The sequence below is a fragment of the Zygosaccharomyces rouxii genome (genome assembly GCF_000026365.1).
Source record: "Zygosaccharomyces rouxii strain CBS732 chromosome F complete sequence".
Taxonomy (NCBI): Eukaryota; Fungi; Ascomycota; class Saccharomycetes; order Saccharomycetales; family Saccharomycetaceae; genus Zygosaccharomyces; species Zygosaccharomyces rouxii.
The window spans coordinates 9,336-31,748 of record NC_012995.1 but is presented as its reverse complement, the minus strand read 5'-3'; the positions used below and the strand labels follow the sequence as shown (position 1 = coordinate 31,748).

The window sequence follows — 22,413 nt, the reverse complement described above, 5'->3', positions numbered from 1 at the left end:
TTAATAAGAAAAAGAATAAGAATTTTTCAAACAAAAGTCAGATAAAACCATGTCACCCCCATCTGCTGTCGGAACCGTTTCTGCTACCAAGACTGTTGCTCAGGATGGTGGCGAAAAGCAACTTCTTGAAAAACTGGGCAAATTGCATCTCAACTATGGTGGTCCAGGTGGAACCTACGCTAATTTTGATACTCATTTCTACAAAGACCAAGATGAATATTCAGAGGATGGTGTCTTGAGAATTCATCCAAAATACAGATCTAAGGCTCAATATCCTGAATTTTTACCAACCTGGGACCCCAAGGAAAGATATCCACCACTCACTTTCCATAAGTACGACGACCCAGCATTGAGAGCCAATGAACAGTTGGTTAACTTGTTCCCTAAAGGTGCCGATGTCGAAACCAAGAGAATCACTCCTAAGTTGGGTACTGAGGTCAAAGGTATCCAATTGTCTCAATTGTCTCCTGAGGGTAAGGACGAGTTGGCTTTGTTAGTGGCTCAAAGAGGTATTGTCGTCTTTAGAAACCAAGATTTTGCTAAACACGGCCCTGAATTTGCAGTGGAATACGGTAAATATTTTGGTAAGCTGCACATCCATCAAACAAGTGGTCATCCAGAAACTGCACCAGAACTGCACGTTACCTACCGCAGACCAGACCATGCTGAATTTGAAAGAGTCTTTGAAGATAGTCACACTTCTATCGGCTGGCATACCGACGTCTCTTATGAATTGCAACCTCCATCTTATACTTTCTTCAGTGTTCTACAAGGCCCTGAGGGCGGTGGTGACACTTTGTTTGCCGATTCTGTGGAAGCCTACGAAAGATTATCACCAACTTTGAAGCAATTCTTGGAAGGTTTGCACGTTATTCATAGCAGTGTGGAACAAGCTCAAAATTCAAAATTACAAGGTGGTATTCAAAGAAGAGAACCAACCGGCCACATCCATCCCTTGATTCGTTGGCACCCTGTTTTGAAGAGAAAGTCTCTCTACGTTAACAAGGCTTTCTCAAGAAGAATTGTGGAGTTGAAGAAACCAGAATCGGATCTGTTGTTAAACTTCCTATACTCTTTGTTCAACAACGCCTTGGATTTACAACTAAGGGCATACTGGGAACCCGATACTGTTGCCATCTGGGATAATAGAAGGACGATCCACTCTGCAGTTATCGATTGGGAGGAACCCGTTAACAGACACGCTTTCCGTATCACACCACAGGCCGAAAGACCTATAGAAAGTCCTGAATTTTACAATGATCCAAACTACTTTCCACAAGAAGTTACAAAATATTAAAATGATTAAATAAAGTAGTTTTTCTTTCTTTCTAAGTATATGTTTATAGGTTGCAACGGATATTTTTGAGTAATAAGAAAATGCCCTAAGGTGGGCCTATCGTCTATCTAGTCAATTCATCGAGCATATGCTTGATTGATCCTTCTTGACTCAGCATGATGGCAGTTTTCCATCCCGATGATCCCAATAGACATGCACCTGACTTTACGCAGATTGTCCTTTGTCCATGTACCACACTTGAGACACAGTTAGGACACACCGAGCGACATACTGGCACAGAACTTTTGGTTACCACAAGAATAATAATGAAGGTAGACAAGTTGACACAGCAAAAAGTCAGAGGGTATGCCACAACTTTGAATTCGTAATTGAAGGCTCTTAACTAGTTAGTAAAAACCGATAAAAGATTGAGAGACTCTGAAAGACAATAAGGAGCTGCTACGTTGTAGAAAAGAATGAAAAAAGAATGTACGTCCACCATAATGATTAACCATAGTAGACTTTGATGGGTAACTGTGATTATCTGATTGTACTAGTAGACTGTCAGGGCACTATTGAAGAGAAAAATTTTAGTTCAAGTGATAGACGGATGGGAATGATATAAGGACCCCTCCCTACGATGAGATAAAATGGAATGGATCTCAGATTTCATTAATTCTCTCTCAGAGAAAGCAAAGCCTTAGACACACTTTACATACCAACTTGGCGAAATGTCGGCTAGTAGCCATAGTTACGAGTACAATCCCCAGGACGTGGGAGAGAGCTTTCACGACAATGAGCAGTCTCTTAGAAAGGATGATGGCACTAAGGTGAATGTCAAGATTACTGATTCTGTAGTCGAATCATCTTATTCTTTGGAACTAGATGACTTGGAGTCGGCAGAGGCTATTGAGAAGAATCCATTTGCTGACCCTTCGACGGCAGATTATTACGCTAAATTGTATGACGATGCTGGATATGAATCAAGAAAGGCATACGATCCTAATTTTTACTGGAGTAAAAATGAGGAAAAAAAACTAGTTTGGAAGCTGGACTTCAGATGCGGACTAGTAGCGTGTATTATGTTTGCTTCTTTGCAGATTGATCGTGGTAACTTGGCACAGGCTGTCGCTGATAATATGTTATCTGATTTAGGTATGACTACGGATGATTATAATACGGGGAATCAGTTGTTTTATGTGTGTTTCCTGGTTACAGAAATTCCTTCACAATTAATTTCCAAGAGGTTGGGACCTGATAGATTTATTCCATTGCAAATGGTTTTGTGGAGTATTGTCTCCATGTGTCAAGCAACAATGAATAGTAAAGGTGGATTTTTTGCGACTCGTTGTTTAATCGGTATGTTAGAAGGTGGATTTATTGCAGATTTGGTTCTTTGGTTAAGTTATTTTTACAACAGTAAAGAATTGACCATTAGACTCTCATGGTTTTGGACTACTTTGTCGGTAGTCCAAATCTGTACTGCTTTATTGGCATTTGCAATCTTAAGAATGCGCGGTATTGGCGGTCTGGAAGGTTGGAAATGGTTATTTTTGATTGAAGGTGCCATTACTTTCCTCATAGGGGTGTCATCCTTTTACTGGATGGTTCCGTCTGCGGTACAAACTAGAAATTGGATGCATCCTAAAGGTTGGTTCAATGAAAGAGAGGAGAAAATTGTTGTCAATAGAGTTCTAAGAGATGATCCTTCCAAAGGTGACATGCACAATAGACAAACTTTGACGCCGAAAATGATCTGGAGGGCTTTGTCTGATTATGATTTGTGGCCCATTTATGCTGTTGGATTGTTACTATATATCCCCAACGATACTATTCAGTCATATTTGACCCTTAATCTGAAGCAGCTCCATTTTAGTAGATTCGACGTTCAGTTATTAACTATCCCGCCGTATGTTCTACAAATTGTGTTTTTGTTAATGATCACTTGGTTCTCAGAATACGTTCAAGAAAGATGTTTTGTCTGTATTATATCGCCTGTATGGGCAACGATATTTATGGGGCTTATCAGGTGGTGGAAAGGCTCTATGCACGACGTTTGGGGGACTTATGCATTGGTCATGTTAATGTATGCACAACCTTACGTGCACGCCATATGTGTCTCATGGGTTTCTCGTAATTCCAATTCCATCAGAACAAGAGCAATTTCGTCTGCAATGTACAACATGTTTGTGCAATTAGGTAGTATCTGTGCCAATCAGGTCTATAGACAAGATGATATGCCCTACTATCACAGAGGTAACATGCAATTATTCTGTATTTCGTTGGGGGCAATTCCACTTTTCCTACTTACAAAATTCTATTATGTGACTAGGAACAAAAAGAAACTCAAGATCTGGAGCAATATGTCAAAAGAGGAACAAGTGGAATATATCAATACCACTACCGATCAGGGCAACAAGAGGTTAGATTTCCTATTCGATCATTAAAGCTTATGTTATTCTTACATAAATTACTATTATACGTATGTATATATCCATATCATTCATGCAGATGAAAGTCTATTGTTATTTACCCATTATACAAAAAAACTCCGAAATGCAGCGCTAACTCCTACCAGTGCTTGAAGCTACCAAATAGTCATCTGTAAGTACACTACAATTGTCCTTTTCAACCATGTCGAAAGTGGGACCTTTATAATTTTTCCTACCGTGAACCATCCACCAAATTGCAACCATTAATGTGAGTCCAGAAACCATGACGCTTGTATAATTCATGTTCTCGGCTGTCGCAGGTAAACTGTAGGGGAAACAGTAAATGACAAAGAAAACCAAGATGTAAAGGCACGAAATAATATTGACCGCATAACCAAATTTGCCCATATTGAATGAACCCAAAGGAAGCTTACTCCTCTTAGTCAAAAGATTAGGTAGCATCGCTAAGAAGAAAGCAGCCGTAGTCAAAAGAACAAAAGATCCAACAAAAGCATTAAAGGCGGTGGCAGAGCCAACGTAAATTGCACCTAGACATGTACAAAGTACTCCACATGCAAAAGTGGCCCAGAATGGACTCTTGTATCGAGGATGAATTGCGCCCAAATATTTGGAAAAAGGTGTGGCATTATCCCGAGCCAACACGTAAAGAGTTCTACCAGCAGTGATGTAGCATCCAACAATTGCACAGATGATAGGTAAATAGATTATGAGTAAAAGTCCAATAGCACCACCCCGTGAATTAGTTGCCTGTAAATAGATCTCCCCCAATGGACTGAAAGTATTTGAACTGAAAATTATTGGTAAATTGTTAATAGCATAGAACATGGCAATCATATAAGTAATCGCAGTAATGAATCCAACCAAAATTTGCCAAAATAAAACTTTGGGTAAGTTTCTACCGGCATCAGGAATTTCCTCAGCTAAATGGGTTATACAATCTGGCGTACCCACCGAAAATGCACCATTTAACATACCTAAAAGGAAAGCAAATCCATCACTACTATACCCAGTATTGTTCTGCCATTTGCTCCATACAAAATCATTAGATGCATGGCCCTTACCTGTAGTTGATGGCATAACGGCACAAACTACAACTGTAACAAACCATCCGCCAAGAATTAAAAATGATCCAATTCTATTGATGGTCGGTAGTGCCCAATCTGCAAACATAACCACAAAACAGCATAACCAAGTAAGGATTAAAAAGCAGATATAAACGTGCCATCTTTGAAGTTCGGTATCGGGGTGAAACAAACCGTAAGAATAAACGATCATGCTAGCAACCATGTTAGCATTCGATGCAATACCAAAATTCCATGCTAAAAAGTCGAACCAACCTGCAAACCATCCACAGATAGGCCCCCATTTTTTCCCCGGTGTCATAGCTGCCCAATGGTAAACCCCTCCAGATGCAGGTACAGATGAAGCTAATTCGGCGATTGATGCACCAATCGCCCAGTAGAAAACGCTGACAGCGATAAATTCATACATGATTCCCGGCGGTCCACCATTGTTCAGCGAAGCTACAATAGCACCACCAAGCGCGGTCCAAGTATTCCCGGTACTAATACCAGATGCAATGGCACTAAGAAGATTGAATTTCTTCTCAAGACGAACCGGCTGATCACCCCGAATTTCATGAGAAATGCCTAAATGGCCTTCCTCTACGTCTATCACATCGTAGATTTTACTTTCACTCTTCTCTTTGGACTGCTGCATTTTGGTAGTGGTCGACTAGAGAGTTCGTTCATATCAATGACCATTACTATTGGCAAGTACTATTTGAATTCTTTTATATGTGCCATCTCAAGCCCATCTCATCTCATGTTCGAACGACCCCACGCCGAGAGTTTTGAGATAATGGAGAAACTATCAATCGATTTCGAACTGATAAACAAACATTTCGAGCGGACGGCGAACATGATACCAAATTTTTCACAGCCTTTGATCTCTACCGCATTTAAAAAGGTCAAAGATCCGCTAGAAAGAGGGAATCCGCTGAAAATCTGTCAGAACCCGTTAAAGGTCCGCTAGAAGCCCGCTGAAAGTAGGAAATCCGCCAGGGTTAGACATTATCCACAGCTAAATTTGCGGTCCGTATTCGATCTGCGATTTTTTCGATGGGGCGAATTTTTCTTGTCTGCTTTATCTGCAACCATGCGCTCAGTCTTTTGAAAACGCAGGGAAATCAGCAAGTCACATAATTAAAACCTTCAATACATCGAGATGAATAAGAGTGTAGAGCGCTACTGAAACTTTTGATAGTTCGCTTAATAACAACGAATTGTAATATCGCATGCGATGATCATTCCACTGGGAATATCGGTTTTCGTTTTCAACTTATTGGAAATTCCTATATTCCTTATGATGTGATAACGTCATTAAGGGAGAGCCTGGATCACAGTTACATCAATGCCGGTGATGGATGATGTGGAGCAGTAGAATTCAGATCTCCGGATGGTGTACCCGCTCTATAACCCCTTGCTGTTTTCACATCGGGGTTGCATATTAAGAGTATTGTGTGCGGGGTGGAAGTCCGGGGTAGGCCAAGGCCAAGTATCGGAGTACCCTTTAACCCTTGAATGCACCGAAACTGCATAGTTACAGTACAAGGTACCCTTTAAATAATAAGGTACGCCAGTGAAGAACGTTACTTTGAGTGTGGGGGAAAGGCGATAAAGACGGTATATCGGGCTAATGGTACAGGTCTTGGGGAATAAGCTGGTGCTTCAATCCTCGTTACTTAGGGATTTGTTTCTCAAAATGAGCTGTAATTACAATTTCGAAAAGGTATATAAAGACGTGGAATATTGCGAAACCATACTTTTCTTAAACTTTGACTTTCCCTGCTGAACTTATCAAATACAAAATACAAACAAACAACCGCCAACAATGAAGTGCTACAAACAAGACTTTACAGGAATGATCAACAATTCCAAGACTGGTAAAAAAGTGGGACGTAGATTGTCCAGCGTTTCCACTTTCCTACATAAACCTTCGGTTTAGTTTAGTTCTTTGAAGGTCTATTGGACAATTTTTATGAGGCCTGATCCTAAGCCTGGTCAGGGTATTCGGGTTTGGTTTGGGATGCCTCTCTTTTTATGATCTACGTATGTGCTATGACATTTATGATATATATTTTAATGAATTCTTTATCATTATTAGTTCTTTACTGTCGTCTATAACGTTTCTTCTTTTCTGCTGTTGCGCCTTTCCGCGAGCAGAGGAGATGGCCTCCCGGCTCTCGATTCCCTCGGAAGCAATTTCCCTCTGGAAACAGGGACAGGAAATGCTGTGGGTGCAAAAATGAAAAAGTGGGGCGAGCCGGGACTCGAACCCGGGACCTCCCGCACCCTAAGCGGAAATCATACCTCTAGACCACGCGCCCTCAGAAACTAATTGTTTTACGAAGAAATTCAAAATCCACGCCTACTCTTAAGAGTGTTATGATTTGATTTATGTATGAATTATGAAGAAGAGTCACGTAATTTGAACCATAAGAAGCATAATAGGGCTTACAGTCTCATTGAGTTTTACTGCCCGTAGTTGATGGCACGTGATATTATTTGTCTACCATTGTACCTTGGTTCATTACAGAACCAAACTATTGAGGGGGGGGGGTAGACGTGTGATCGATCGGTTTATCATTCTGTTGCGGATAGATTCCCGCCCTTCAGCAGCGCATGTTGGTTGTCAATTACCATAATAATCCCACTTGATCTGCTGATGAGTGCTGATAACTGAAAGACAAGAAAAAGTGGTTCTAGCTATGCATACACACCGATGACGAATCCTCAAGGGGCGGATTATCAGTGTGTATGTTAGGTTTTGCTAGTAAAAATAAGGGATTTCATCGATCACCCTTTTGTTCATCTTGCGTTTTTTGCCCGTCTTGATATCTTGCTGCCCTCGGGTTTACTAACTAAGATCCTGGCTGCAAGTTCGAACAGAGGTATGCAGCACTCCTGTTCGGTGATTACTCTGTCAATGGTACTATTTCTTGGCTCGAGGAAACTTATCGTGCTGCATGGCGATCAATCACGTAAGATACATAGTGCTGGAATCGTATATATAAAGGGCAGAAAAGTTTGGATTCAGTAGTTGTTCTGGTTGGGAACTAAAGATACCACCCATCAAACACTTTCAAACCCGCTCAATTAAAAAAAAATCTTCTCTTCAATTTGCAAGAATTAAAATGAAGGTCTTCTATCTCATTGCTTTGGCTATCGCACCAGTTTTCGCTCACTTGGACACCAGAGATCCAGTCTTCCGCAGAGCCACTGACGTGCCAGTTGCGGAAAAGAGAGAAGAGTAAATGTAATACACGGTCACTGGCTGATTGTTTCTCTTTTTCTTTGTCTAGTTAGTCACGGTATGTGTACACATGTGTAAGTTTCGAAAAAAGGACGTCCTATTATTCTATTTTTCCAAGTGTTTTCTGTCAACCAAACAGATGAAAACTAAAAGATCCCTTGATCTTATATAATTCATTACCGCTTTCTTTATGTTAATTGGATAATGCAGTTCAGATTGGTAAAGTGTTAATAAGAGTACAAAGGGAGCTGAAGCTGCGTAACGAGGGACACCGGCTTTGTAAAGTTGTGTGTTTCAAACGGACGTTAGATTTCTCCTTTTGAAGGTGGAAGAGCTACCATTATTTACTTTGATGATTGTGTATGGATGGTAAAACCCTGGTGGCATTAAACCTACGACGAGATATTGAGATTTGGGAGCACCAAAATGAAATCCGATAGAGCTACTGCAAAATGTTCATTTGTACGATCCGAATGCCAAGACGAAATAAAGTGTCGGTAGCTGCATCTAGATAACGCGGGGCTGTTGAAAGAAGAATCATCATACGGTGTAGCTTCAACAAGACATGAAAAAGAAATCCTATTAAAAGCCATATCTTGACATCTATAATGTCTAGCTTTAAAGCACATACAAATAAATTCCGTCCACCTAAAAAATCTTTAATCACCATATACCAATATCCTTGTCTTTAAGTGAAAGAGCTTTGTTATTTGACGGGTCAGAATGAAATACGCAGGCGGTACTGCGGCTAAAGCAATTGCTCCAGTAATGAAAAAGCACACATCCGAGACCTTGATCCTTAGCATGAACCTGCTTTGAGGGTATTTACTCAATCCAAATTCTTTCTTCGTATACCAACATGATAAGTGATAAGAACGACCACCATAAAATCTTGACTCCAAAAACTCTAAAATGCATGGTCTACCGAGATAATTCATTACAATGTTACAAATTGAAATCTCAGTTTAATATAGTGTAGATTCCTTTTAAAAGTCGTCTATAGCCTGAGAAGTCTAGCTGAAGTGAGAAACATGATAAGCAGTCTAGGGTCAATTTTGAGTCTAGTTTAATTTTTTTTTCTGTTGAGCGCTTCCAATTCCTCTTAATTAAGTTTCCCAGGTTATCGGTTTCGGATAATTGGTCTTTGTTGACATTTTCCAAATATTCAAACGTAGTTTCTCTTCTTCTGAGGGTCGGCGGTAGTCATATGCAGAGAAAAGATCTCTGAGAGACCAAAAGAAAACTGGACCAGGTCTCGAATCACTCCTCCTTTTGTATTTCCAGTTTCAAAGGTGAGGCTATTTCTATATTTATACGCTTTGTTTACCGGACGCGGAGTACGATGCAGGAACGGCTGAAACGTGTGCGGCTGAATGTCACGGAGCAAAGCCCACGGCGGCTCAGTTTGCAATAAAAATCGTGGGAAAAGAAAAGGGCTTACGCCTAAACTGTGAAAACATTCAGGGTTTCATTGATGGCGGTGTAACGGTTCAGTTTTGGGGGGAAGAAGGAAGTTCAAGGAACGGGTATGTGTAGTTCCAACGGCCTTACCTATTTATCACCCGTTTTTTATTGTCCTTGTTGAATTTAATATATGGATTTCAAAGTGCATCCGAATATGAGTAACTACCAAGAAGAACCAAAAGTAATTGAAATAATAATAGAAGCTATAGCATTAAAACTTATCACTACTCATAAAAATGATAAACCGAAGTTTCTTTGTAAACTATGCGATGACTGAAAAAAAATTATTCCTTCTGAGCTTTTGAAAAAGTTCCCTGCATAGGTAGCTCAGTTTTTACTGGTATCTAGAACCACAAAGTAAACATGGAAGGTTTGGTATACGCGAGAGTCACTGGTTTAGGATTATCGAGTCTTTCAGTGATTTGATTTGACAAGAAGTTATTCTAAATGGCACCCAAAACAGAGGCACCTACGGCGGATTTAGCGCTATATCTTGCAAGATAAAGAGAAGTGATAACCTTCCCCATGTCGGAATGCGGATTTAATAATGCTTGAAGGGGTGCCTGCGTAATATAAGTAAAGAAACATGTACCAAACCCAAGTTTCAATGGTGAACGCTAATGCAGGTAAGAAATGAAGCGATTGAACCCCAGTTTGGTACAGGGGAATTTATGGCAATGATTTCTAACGCCAAAGTGAGACAAATAATTGGTAAAAGCAACAACCGACAGCAAATCTTGTCAAGTTAGTAGTTTGACCTTTTTATAATCGTATCAACCACATTAAATAAAACTGCAATTACCATAACTGAAATTTTGCCGAAGATATCTGCCACATGATGGAAAAATCGCTGATACATCTCCGGGTAGCTACACACATTGTGAACACCCAGGTCAAAAATACCCGTGAGCTTATGGATCTTCTCGTTGTAATGGAGCTTTAAGGTGACCTTTCATTCTATAAGATTCCCCTATAGCTCCAAGAGACGTAGGCGCTTATGTTTTTTACTATTGCGCCGTGTGATTTCGACGTGAACAATAGGATCTACACCAGTGTTCCGAATACACAATAAACCTATACGAAAGAGAAGAAAAAGATGGTACACATTTAACCTGAATCTGAAGTTGAAATTGACGTTGAGCCTAACATTAAAGTACCATGTGAAGGCCAACAGCAATGTCCTTCGCCAGAACCCAGCAAGCGATCGAATTTCGATAAGAACCAATAGGGTTGTACTAAAGATATTATATCTACATGACCGAATATGTCTTGATCTTATCTTCACACAAGATTTTCAAATAAAACGCAGAGATAGGTAATAATAACTGGAGTGAGCAAAAATGCGTCCTGCATGATGCAAGCTGCAAGCTGCAAGCGCTGAACCCCCCCCCTTCACAAGATTTTTCGCCCTTTTTTTTCTGCGGTCTTAAACAAACTGGTAAATATAAGGTAATCATCGGCACCTCGTTAATTCCACTTTTTTGAAGACTTCCACTTCAATGTTTATTTAGTTCATTATATCTTGTCAATAGCGAGTTTCCGAAACATTTTATTTATTTTATGTCTTCGTTACTTGACATTGCTGGAAGGTATACACAAAATGGCGAATGCATTGGAAAGGAGTGACTATAATTAATGAATGTAAAAACAAATTTTAAAGTTATTCTACATATGGTATTATAGTTTTAATCATATAGGGGGGGCACCCAAATCAATTAAAAAGCATGAAGAGGAAGCCTAGAATGGCGATCAACGAACTTGATGTTAAACTGTTAGCTGCATTTGAGCTAATGGTAACAGACAATTTACTATTCCTGTTATAATCCCTCTTGGGGAGAGCACTTTGAGATGGAGTTATTGTGGTAAATGCTGTAGTACCTTCAGTTACAGTAATATTAGAAGCAACAAGGGTGGTTGTTGAAACTTCTGTAGGCTCAGTCCTTGGAGATTCATCGGCAGTAGCAGTCACGGTATTGTATTGAGTCATGACATTATCTCCACCCTTAGATGAAACGCTTTGCTTCGTGTAAGGAGAAGAGGAAGACAATGACAATGGAGAAGCTGTTGTGGTTATTGCTGAACTGTTACCTCCATATATGGTTGTCACATAGTTACTTCCATTATTAAAGATTGGTCCAGCAAGAGCCTGTGTTTTGTTGGTATAGCCAAATCCGGCCGCACCGAAAGCTGGGGTAGTGGTATTGAAACCAGCTACCGTTGGTCCCTCTGTAGGTTGTGTGTCGCTAACAGTGTTGGTACGAGTCACAGTGCAGGGACAGTCGGTAATGGTTAATGTAGTTGGTGCTGTAACGGTGTAAGCGGCACCATTAGTACTTAAAATAGTGTAATCGGAACAATAAGTGGTTAAAGTTTCCACGACTTCTGTGGTAGTGACGACTGCAACATTTGCTTGTGCACTATTTTGTCCACTGTTATTGTTGCCACTATTGGAGCTACCACCAGTAGTGAAAGCTGTGGCAGCAGGTGTGTTTGAATCAGCGGTTTTCATAATGGTGTTGGTATGTGTCAAGGTACATGGGCAATCAGTTATGGTTAACGTTGTAGCCTCTGTGATTGTATATGTGGCACCATTAGTTGTTAACACCGTTGGACTTGGACAGTATGTGGTCAACTCTGTAACAATTTCAGTGGAAGTTGCTAGAGATGTAACCGTTTCTGGTGAATCACCTTTATTTTGTTGGGTATTTGCTCCCTGTTGGGATGCCTCATCGTTGGTGGAAGTTGCCAAAGATGCGAATGTTTCTGGCGAGCCACCGTTGTTGTTGCCACTGCTGGAGCTACCGTCAGTGAAAGCTGTGACAACAGGTGCGTTGGAATCAGCGGTTTTCATAATGGTGTTGGTATGTGTCAAGGTACATGGGCAATCAGTTATGGTTAACGTTGTGGCCTCTGTGATTGTATATGTGGCACCATTAGTTGTTAACACCGTTGGACTTGGACAGTAGGTGGTCAACTCTGTAACAATTTCAGTGGAAGTTGCTAGAGATGTAACTGTTGCTGGAGAACCACCGTTACTTTGTTGGGTATCTGCTCCCTGTTGGGATGCTTCATTGGTGGTGGAAGTTGCTAGAGAGGTAAAAGTTGCTGGAGAACCACCGTTATTCTGTTGGGTATTTGCTCCCTGTTGAGATGCTTCATTGGTAGTAGTTGCCTGTGGGCTCACGGTATTTTGCTCATTTGAAGATGTTGTCTGAGTAACTGGCAAAATTGCTGTTGCTCCTGAATTGGTATAGGTTATTGTTAAGGTTGATGGTTGCGTCACTGTGAATGTTTGACTCTGCGTTATCAAAGTCGTTGGGTATGGGCAGTAAGTCGTGGCGCTCGTTATGACATCAGTGTTTGTCGTGTAGTAGGTCTTGTCATCGGTAATAGAAGTCCTATTGCCGCCTGACCAACTGTGTGGAGTATTTTTGACCGGGATAGAGGTTGGTGTTTCAACATGGTAGATCGTTTCTGGAGTGGTCTTACCGTCGGTACCAGTGAACCAGGTGGTTTCGGTAGAGAAGGTCGAGGAAGCACTACCAGGGTAAGGAGAATATTCAGTACTCAAAACACCACTTGGGGTTGACGAAGCGCCAGTTGAAGTTGGAGTTTCGACGTGGTAGATCGTTTCTGGAGTAGTGTTACCGTCAGTACCAGTAATCCAAGTGCTTTCAGTAGTGAAAGTGGATGTGGCATTACCTGGGTAGCCGGTGTAGACTGTACTCAAGATTGGAGCAACAGTTGGAGTCTCGACATGGTAGATAGTCTCTGGAGTGGTCTTACCGTCGGTACCAGTGAACCAGGTGGTTTCGGTAGAGAAGGTCGAGGAAGCACTACCAGGGTAAGGAGAATATTCAGTACTCAAAACACCACTTGGGGTTGACGAAGCGCCAGTTGAAGTTGGAGTTTCGACGTGGTAGATCGTTTCTGGAGTAGTGTTACCGTCAGTACCAGTAATCCAAGTGCTTTCAGTAGTGAAAGTGGATGTGGCATTACCTGGGTAGCCGGTGTAGACTGTACTCAAGATTGGAGCAACAGTTGGAGTCTCGACATGGTAGATAGTCTCTGGAGTGGTCTTACCGTCGGTACCAGTGAACCAGGTGGTTTCGGTAGAGAAGGTTGAAGAAGCACTACCGGGGTAGGGGGAATATTCAGTACTCAAAATACCGCTTGGGATGGACGAACCATTAGTTGAAATCGAAAAAGCACCAGCTGCTGTTGACGAAGCGCCAGTTGAAGTTGGAGTTTCGACGTGGTAAATTGTCTCCGGAGTAGTCTTACCATCGGTACCAGTGATCCAGGTACTTTCAGTAGAGAAAGTGGATGTGGCATTACCTGGGTAGCCTGTGTAATCGGTACTCAAGATTGGTGCAACAGTTGGGGTTTCCACATGGTAGATACTTTCTGGAGTGGTCTTACCGTCGGTACCAGTGATCCAAGTACTCTCAGTGGAGAAAGTGGAAGTAGCATTACCTGGGTAGCCAGTGTAGACTGTTGACAGAATAGGACCAACAGTTGGAGTCTGGACGTGGTAGATACTTTCTGGAGTAGTTTTGCCATCGGTACCAGTAACCCAAGTGCTATCAGTAGAGAAAGTGGATGTGGCATTACCTGGGTAGCCTGTGTAATCGGTACTCAAGATTGGTGCAACAGTTGGAGTCTGGACGTGGTAGATACTTTCTGGAGTAGTTTTGCCATCGGTACCAGTGATCCAGGTACTTTCAGTGGAGAAAGTGGAAGTAGCATTACCTGGGTAGCCTGTGTAATCGGTACTCAAGATTGGTGCAACAGTTGGAGTCTGGACGTGGTAGATACTTTCTGGAGTAGTTTTGCCATCGGTACCAGTAACCCAAGTGCTTTCAGTAGAGAAAGTGGAAGTAGCATTACCTGGGTAGCCAGTGTAGACCGTTGACAAAATAGGACCAACAGTTGGAGTCTGGACGTGGTAAATACTTTCTGGAGTAGTCTTACCGTCGGTACCAGTAACCCAGGTACTTTCGGTGGAGAAAGTGGAAGTAGCATTACCTGGGTAGCCAGTGTAATTGGTACTCAAGATTGGTGCAACAGTTGGAGTCTGGACGTGGTAGATACTTTCTGGAGTAGTTTTGCCATCGGTACCAGTAACCCAAGTGCTTTCAGTAGAGAAAGTGGAAGTAGCATTACCTGGGTAGCCTGTGTAATCGGTACTCAAGATTGGTGCAACAGTTGGAGTCTGGACGTGGTAGATACTTTCTGGAGTGGTCTTACCGTCGGTACCAGTGATCCAGGTACTTTCAGTGGAGAAAGTGGAAGTAGCATTACCTGGGTAGCCATTGTAGACTGTTGACAAAATAGGACCAACAGTTGGAGTCTGGACGTGGTAAATACTTTCTGGAGTAGTCTTACCGTCGGTACCAGTAACCCAGGTACTTTCGGTGGAGAAAGTGGAAGTAGCATTACCTGGGTAGCCAGTGTAATTGGTACTCAAGATTGGTGCAACAGTTGGAGTCTGGACGTGGTAGATACTTTCTGGAGTAGTTTTGCCATCGGTACCAGTGATCCAGGTACTTTCAGTGGAGAAAGTGGATGTGGCATTACCTGGGTATCCAGTGTAATCGGTACTCAAGATTGGTGCAACAGTTGGGGTTTCCACATGGTAGATACTTTCTGGAGTGGTCTTACCGTCGGTACCAGTGATCCAGGTACTTTCAGTAGAGAAAGTGGAAGTAGCATTACCTGGGTAGCCATTGTAGACTGTTGACAAAATAGGACCAACAGTTGGAGTCTGGACGTGGTAAATACTTTCTGGAGTGGTCTTACCGTCGGTACCAGTGATCCAGGTACTTTCAGTGGAGAAAGTGGAAGTAGCATTACCTGGGTAGCCAGTGTAATCGGTACTCAAGATTGGTGCAACAGTTGGGGTTTCCACATGGTAGATACTTTCCGGAGTGGTCTTACCGTCGGTACCAGTGATCCAGGTACTTTCAGTAGAGAAAGTGGAAGTAGCATTACCTGGGTAGCCAGTGTAGACCGTTGACAAAATAGGACCAACAGTTGGAGTCTGGACGTGGTAAATACTTTCTGGAGTAGTCTTACCGTCGGTACCAGTAACCCAGGTACTTTCGGTGGAGAAAGTGGAAGTAGCATTACCTGGGTAGCCAGTGTAATTGGTACTCAAGATTGGTGCAACAGTTGGAGTCTGGACGTGGTAAATACTTTCTGGAGTAGTTTTGCCATCGGTACCAGTGATCCAGGTACTTTCAGTGGAGAAAGTGGATGTGGCATTACCTGGGTATCCAGTGTAATCGGTACTCAAGATTGGTGCAACAGTTGGGGTTTCCACATGGTAGATACTTTCTGGAGTGGTCTTACCGTCGGTACCAGTGATCCAGGTACTTTCAGTAGAGAAAGTGGATGTGGCATTACCTGGGTAGCCTGTGTAATCGGTACTCAAGATTGGTGCAACAGTTGGGGTTTCCACATGGTAGATACTTTCTGGAGTGGTCTTACCGTCGGTACCAGTGATCCAGGTACTTTCAGTAGAGAAAGTGGAAGTAGCATTACCTGGGTAGCCTGTGTAATCGGTACTCAAGATTGGTGCAACAGTTGGAGTCTGGACGTGGTAGATACTTTCTGGAGTAGTTTTGCCATCGGTACCAGTAACCCAAGTGCTTTCAGTAGAGAAAGTGGAAGTAGCATTACCTGGGTAGCCAGTGTAATCGGTACTCAAGATTGGTGCAACAGTTGGGGTTTCCACATGGTAGATACTTTCTGGAGTAGTTTTGCCATCGGTACCAGTGATCCAGGTACTTTCAGTAGAGAAAGTGGAAGTAGCATTACCTGGGTAGCCAGTGTAATCGGTACTCAAGATTGGTGCAACAGTTGGAGTCTGGACGTGGTAGATACTTTCTGGAGTAGTTTTGCCATCGGTACCAGTAACCCAAGTGCTTTCAGTGGAGAAAGTGGATGTGGCATTACCTGGGTAGCTAGTGTAATCGGTACTCAAGATTGGTGCAACAGTTGGGGTTTCCACATGGTAGATACTTTCTGGAGTGGTCTTACCGTCGGTACCAGTGATCCAGGTACTCTCAGTAGAGAAAGTGGATGTAGTATTACCATCGTAGCCAGTGTAGCTTGTTGATAATACTGGTGCAATAGTTGGAGTCTCGACGTGGTAAATTGTCTCCGGAGTAGTCTTACCGTCGGTACCAGTGATCCAAGTACTTTCGGTGGAGAACGTGGAAGTAGCATTTCCGCTGTAACCAGTGTAGTCGGTACTCAAGATTGGAGCAATAGTTGGGGTTTCCACATGGTAGACACTTTCTGGAGTGATCTTACCATCGTTACCAGTGATCCAGGTACTTTCAGTGGAGAACGTAGAGCTAACGCTACCAGAGTATGGTGTGTATTCGGTTGTCAACACTGCTGGAGTTGTAGGTGTCTCGACATAGTAGATAGTCTCCGGAGTGGTCTTACCGTCGTTACCACTGATCCAAGTACTTTCCGTGGAATATGTTGAAGTGGTATTGCCGTCGTAACTGGTGTAACTTGTTGATAGCACTGGTGGAATAGTTGGGGTTTCGACATGGTAGACACTTTCTGGAGTGATCTTACCATCGTTACCAGTGATCCAGGTGCTTTCAGTGGAGAACGTAGAGCTAACGCTACCAGAGTATGGTGTGTATTCGGTTGTCAACACTGCTGGGGTTGTAGGTGTCTCGACATAGTAGATACTTTCTGGAGTGGTCTTACCGTCGGTACCAGTAATCCATGTACTCTCAGTAGAAAACGTTGATGTTGTACTCCCGGAATATGGTGTGAAAGCCGTACTCAAGACTGCTGCGGTGGTAGGGGTTTCGACCCCGATTACTACCTGGCCTTCGCCGTTTCCGTTAGTGTCAGTGATAATATCCGTTTTAGTAGTGTATGTGGAAGTGAACGATCCGGTCCAAGAAGTTGTACTTGTGCTAGTAACAAATGGTAAAGGATTCGACACTGTACAACTTGGTTGTTGTGGGTCACTATCGAAGGAAAACACATAGCCGCTGAAATCATTAGCGACAAGTGTTCCATCCGGTAAAGTTACGGTAGTATAAAGCATTGCAATTTGCTCGGTGTTGGTGAAAACAATTTTAATCGGGTAATAATAATTTGCAGCAAGGTCTACCTCGATGGTTGTGTGTCCTGTTGGTCCATTATTTGGTTTGATGGCATTAATGGAGAAATTTGTATTGCCGTTAGCTGCGTTACCTTGATCGCAACAGTCGAAAGCGATACCTTCACCGAAATTGAGAATAGCGGAATCGTCAATATGTTTGAAGGCAAAAGTATATGTACCATCTTGGGGAGCAAGGAAATAACCAGTGAGTTCAACAGTGAAGTCTGTTGCATAAAGATCAAATCCGTATACGCTGCCTGGTTGTTGATTATAGATGTAATCGTTGTTAGTACATTTGGAGTAGTCGAAGTTCCATGGTTCTGTTGGTACGACGACTCTACCATCCCATAACCTACATTTCATACCATAGGCAATGAGAATGTTGTCGACGTTGGTTTGTGTACCTAAAAGTTGCCTTTGACTGTACTCTCCAGCCATGTAAGCTGGATCAGCATAAGTTACTTCATCTCCAAAGTCATATTGATAGAAATTAGCCTTGAAACCATTTTGAGCTTGGTTCTGAGGTAAACAAGCGGTAGTAGCTAAGACTTTCATAACTCCTAGCATACTGAACCACATCAACCATTGGGAAATGATCATCTTTGGGATCATTTTGCTTTGGGGTTGCAGTTAGTAGGGAATCCAAGAAAGTAGGTTTCGATAAGGAAAAATACAGGGAGTAATTGGTCTTTCTCGTTCCTATTTCTTTGGTGGGGGTTATATCATCATTATGGTAGTAGGAAATAGCCATCAGTTTTCACCAGCCCATTTTATATGTTGAAGATCATTCAAGAGTACTGGGCTAGAAAAAAAAAATACACTGGATTGGAAAGCACACATGCAAGACAAGAAGAAAATGCCTTAGCTGGCTCATCTCTTCTTTCTGCATTCCGGTGAACCAAAGAGTAGAAATCGAATGTCGGCTAGGCAAAGGTCTTAGAAGGGGAAGAAGAACTAAAAAATGGATACTGCAACTTGGATAGAATGTCCTTTCTGTCGTGTTCAACATATCCAGACTTTGCTTAATAATTTCCATTTGTTTGCCTTGGCTATTATGCAAGAGCCTCTATCGTGCAATAATGTAATGTTAGTTGAACATTGCTTGAAAAAGTGGACTGGCTCAATTTCTCCGGACTTTTGAGAATTTCTATTTTTTGTCCTGACTAGTATGTAAGGGCCTCTGATGTGTAAAAGCGTAGGTGACTATTGCCCGAAATGGTGGACCTGGCAACTTTTTTTGGACTTTCAGTAGAGAATTTCTATTTTTTTTGTCCTAACTGGTACGTCGGGGTCTCTGACGTGTAATGGTAGGTGACTATTGCCTGAAACAGTGGACTAGCCCAACTTTTTCGGGCTTTCCGTAGATCTCGTTATTTGGCTTCAAAAGCGAAGAATAACCTTAATCTCACCAATGTGACCTTTAGGGACCTAAACTTTTGTCTACATGTAAAATTGCATCGAGACATAATTCGATATTCCGTTCCTGCGAAGAACAATAGGGATTGCTTTTTAGAATTAGTAAGAGCATGTTTTGGACGCTAATCAAGTTCAAATGTCGCCAACTTTTTTCAGCATTATGTCAAGCTGTTCCTACACGGAAAAAAGAATGTTCGGGATCTCCGATAATCTACGTTCTCGAAGACCAAAAAAGAAACAATGTCCCAGATCTCCGATGATCTACGTTATCGAAGGCAAAAAAGAATGTCCTCGATCTTCGATAATCTACATTCTCGAAGAACAAAAAAAGAAAAGAATGTCCTCGATCTTCGATAATCTACGTTCTTGAAGACCAAAAAAAAGAAAAGAATGTCCGCAATCCCCGATGAATTACGTTCTGGAAGTCCAGAAAAAAAGGTGTCCGATCTCCGATGATCTACGTTCTCGAAGGCAAAAAAGAAACTCCGCCATCTCCGATGATCTACGTTCTCGAAGACAAAAAAAGGATGTCCGCCATTTCCGATGAATCACGTTCTGGAAGTCTAAAAGAAAGTCTCCGATCTCTGATGATCTACGTTATCGAAGGACAAAAAAGAATGTCCTCGTTCTCCTATGATCTACGTTATCGAAGACTGAAAAAAAGAAAAGACTAGTTCTTCTTTTTTGTCTTATTGATATTGGTTAACGTGCTTCTGTTCCTGTCTAGAAATATTTTATCAGTGATTGACAACCATCATTGACGAAAGGCAAGAAATACTTGACATTTCCTTTAGTTTTTCGAAAAAGAAAGAAAAAGAAAAGGAAAAAGAGAACCCTACTGTTTAGGTGATGTGGTTCAAGACCATAAAAGATGAAGTGGAAGATGTTTAAACTGTGATAACATTCACTGTTATATAGCATAGAAACAGATCTTGTAACACAGGCAAGAAATCAGCGACAGTGTCCCAAGTGCCACGTTGGGTACGGTTCTTTAATGAAGGCTTTGTTCATTATTGAGAGTTTGATGGTAACTATAATAAGACGATAGATAACGAATGGGTGAACGCAACCGTACTAAAAAAACATAAATCGTGTCATTTTTGAAGCATGGAGGTGTTGATGAAGGCACACGGGAATAAAAGTGAATATGAATTATTTCATTCTATCTGTTCTTTTTTCTATGTTCGTCTTAAAATTTTTGCGAGCACTAAGTTGGTGTATGTCACGTTTCCAACTTGTCTTTTCCTTCTTGACATGAGTATCCTAAAGGCGTTGATATCAACAGGGAAACGGTCATTACCAAACTTTCTCTTGTCTGTCAGCACATTCGTGAACTTTTAGAACTTCTATTTATTGTTATGGTGAACCTTCCTTTTCAAAATAAAACTGCTTCAACAGGGTCAAACACATTAGCTAAAGCAACCCCCCGGAAGTTCCTTGACTTTTTAAACCGGCCATTCTCTCGGTTATAGTTTTTCAAAGCTTTGTCTTCAAGACACAGTAGTGCCACAGATTAAAAGTTTTCAAAGGTATACAAAAAGGGTTCTCAAATAAGGAATACACTCGGAGCGTTCCCCTTTATGGGGAGAGATACTTACGACAACTGCAGGATTCGAACCTGCGCGGGCAGAGCCCAAAAGATTTCTAATCTTTCGCCTTAACCACTCGGCCAAATTGTCGTACTATGCAATTTTTGCCATTAGTATGAATAATTAAGCTATTGATACAGTTTTTTAATGTAATGAATTAAGGTCCGACTACTCGTAAAAACAATTTAGATTGTTAGTTAGAATCACTAGTATCTGAATATTGATATCTAAGAAGCGTATTGCTCTGCACTAAGCAATAACTTACTTATAAATCTTTATTAGTTCTAAAGTCTCTTTATATATCATTTTCATTTTGGAGGTTATAAACTGTTATTAGTTCTGACCTCTTGGATGTAGTCCTCGCTATATACATGTTATGGTTTTCTCAGGTAATTTTTGGTTTATGGATATGTTATTGATTGTTTCTGATAATTCTTGTTTGAAAATGTCATCAATTAATATTGAATAGTCTTCGATCACATGCCATGAAGCAGTATGGATCTAATAATGAACATGTTTTAATTAGTATGTTTTGTGTCAGTTACAATAATAATAATATATAATGAGGTTTTAAATCCAATCAAGATCTAATTGAGATGTAGCTTAATAAAAGAAACTAGTCTTCATAGATCACATAACCAGGTATTGGTGATCTGGTCTAAAGTATATCGTACTCATTTAAGTAATTATATATAGAAAACCTGAATGGAAACCCTGCTAATATACATATTACATCTTTTATGTTTTTGACTACTCGTCCTCGTTAGCTCAGTTGGTAGAGCGTTCGGCTTTTAACTAGCTGAGAGGAACCGAAATGTCAGGGGTTCGAGCCCCCTACGAGGAGTGGTTTTTTTGCAAGTTTTCCTTCCAATTGAAAATTTCAACTGAAGCTGTAATCTACATATGCGCCGCCAAGATTTTCGTAAAAAACACCTTGTCCAGATTTAGAATATGTCTTGGTCCACGAAATGACAATTTGAAGGATTGCAAGGGATCCCATATTGAATGGTTTCGGGAATATTAGGTTTCCCAGTTATCTTAATCCTTAGCCGGGTACATCTGCTGCCCTTTAAGTTTTTACATCACTAGGGGGACGGGGATTTTCATTTAAATACAAATATGTTGATTTTCTAAGGCGGCACCTATAAAGTTATCTTTTCGAATGTCTGAACTTTTGCTTCCAAATCCTCATGCTGGATCCATAGTATTTACCGTAACTAATTAGAACTTCACTCTACTGTGAACATGTGGAAATTCTCTGTTCTACACACTTTTCGTTTGAGCCCAAAAATATCATGTTTGATTTAGAGTATGCAAGAAAGCCATCGCTACTTTTATAGAAACCGTCATTTAGATAGCTGTCACTGTTTAACAACGGCTCTTTTAAAGCTTTTGGTCTTGAGAGTAGAGGAACTTACATATTTAATGTCTTTCATTTAGAAGATTAAATGTCGAAATCAAATCTAAGCAGGAACTTTCATAAAAGAAACCAAACAAAAATCATAAAGCCCTAGCATGTACTTCTCCACTCAAACTCCTCAATTACCCCTCTTCTAGGTGTTTTCGTGGACTCGGAACTATTCATTCTGTTACCTGGATCACAAATTCGGATTTGAGATTACCATGAAACTTTACTAGTCTTGTTTTCAACAACTTCCAGCTACAATATGAACATGAAGATGGTTTTGGAGGTGCCATTGATGATCCTTAAAGTTTTAATTTAAATAGCAGTGAATATGCCCAATTTAAGGACTCTGGGAA

At 41.2% G+C, this 22,413-nt stretch overlaps 4 protein-coding genes and 3 non-coding genes across 7 annotated transcripts; 3 read left to right on the top strand and 4 right to left on the bottom strand.

The window, feature by feature from the left end:
* Positions 1–49: 49 nt before the first annotated feature.
* On the top strand, positions 50–1,297 carry JLP1 (sulfonate dioxygenase; the record flags this gene model as incomplete). Its single annotated transcript, XM_002497169.1, has 1 exon — positions 50–1,297. The coding sequence occupies one exon, from the start codon at positions 50–52 to the stop codon at positions 1,295–1,297; it is 1,248 nt and encodes a 415-aa protein (XP_002497214.1).
* Positions 1,298–2,007: 710 nt separating this feature from the next.
* Positions 2,008–3,723, top strand: ZYRO0F00264g (uncharacterized protein; the record flags this gene model as incomplete). The annotated part of the gene is made up of 1 exon (XM_002497168.1): positions 2,008–3,723. One exon carries the CDS (start codon positions 2,008–2,010, stop codon positions 3,721–3,723), a length of 1,716 nt encoding a protein of 571 aa, XP_002497213.1.
* A 117-nt stretch (positions 3,724–3,840) lies between these two features.
* On the bottom strand, positions 3,841–5,448 carry ZYRO0F00242g (uncharacterized protein; the record flags this gene model as incomplete). The annotated part of the gene is made up of 1 exon (XM_002497167.1): positions 3,841–5,448. The coding sequence occupies one exon, from the start codon at positions 5,446–5,448 to the stop codon at positions 3,841–3,843; it is 1,608 nt and encodes a 535-aa protein (XP_002497212.1).
* Positions 5,449–7,045: 1,597 nt separating this feature from the next.
* Positions 7,046–7,117, bottom strand: ZYRO0F00220r. Its single transcript has one exon. It is a non-coding gene; the product is annotated as a tRNA-Pro (tRNA).
* Positions 7,118–11,218: 4,101 nt separating this feature from the next.
* ZYRO0F00176g (uncharacterized protein) lies at positions 11,219–18,259 on the bottom strand (the record flags this gene model as incomplete). Its single annotated transcript, XM_002497166.1, has 1 exon — positions 11,219–18,259. The coding sequence occupies one exon, from the start codon at positions 18,257–18,259 to the stop codon at positions 11,219–11,221; it is 7,041 nt and encodes a 2,346-aa protein (XP_002497211.1).
* A 2,401-nt stretch (positions 18,260–20,660) lies between these two features.
* Positions 20,661–20,742, bottom strand: ZYRO0F00154r. Its single transcript has one exon. It is a non-coding gene; the product is annotated as a tRNA-Ser (tRNA).
* A 667-nt stretch (positions 20,743–21,409) lies between these two features.
* Positions 21,410–21,496, top strand: ZYRO0F00132r. Its single transcript is given in 2 exon segments — positions 21,410–21,446; positions 21,461–21,496. It is a non-coding gene; the product is annotated as a tRNA-Lys (tRNA).
* The last annotated feature ends 917 nt before the right edge of the window (positions 21,497–22,413 follow it).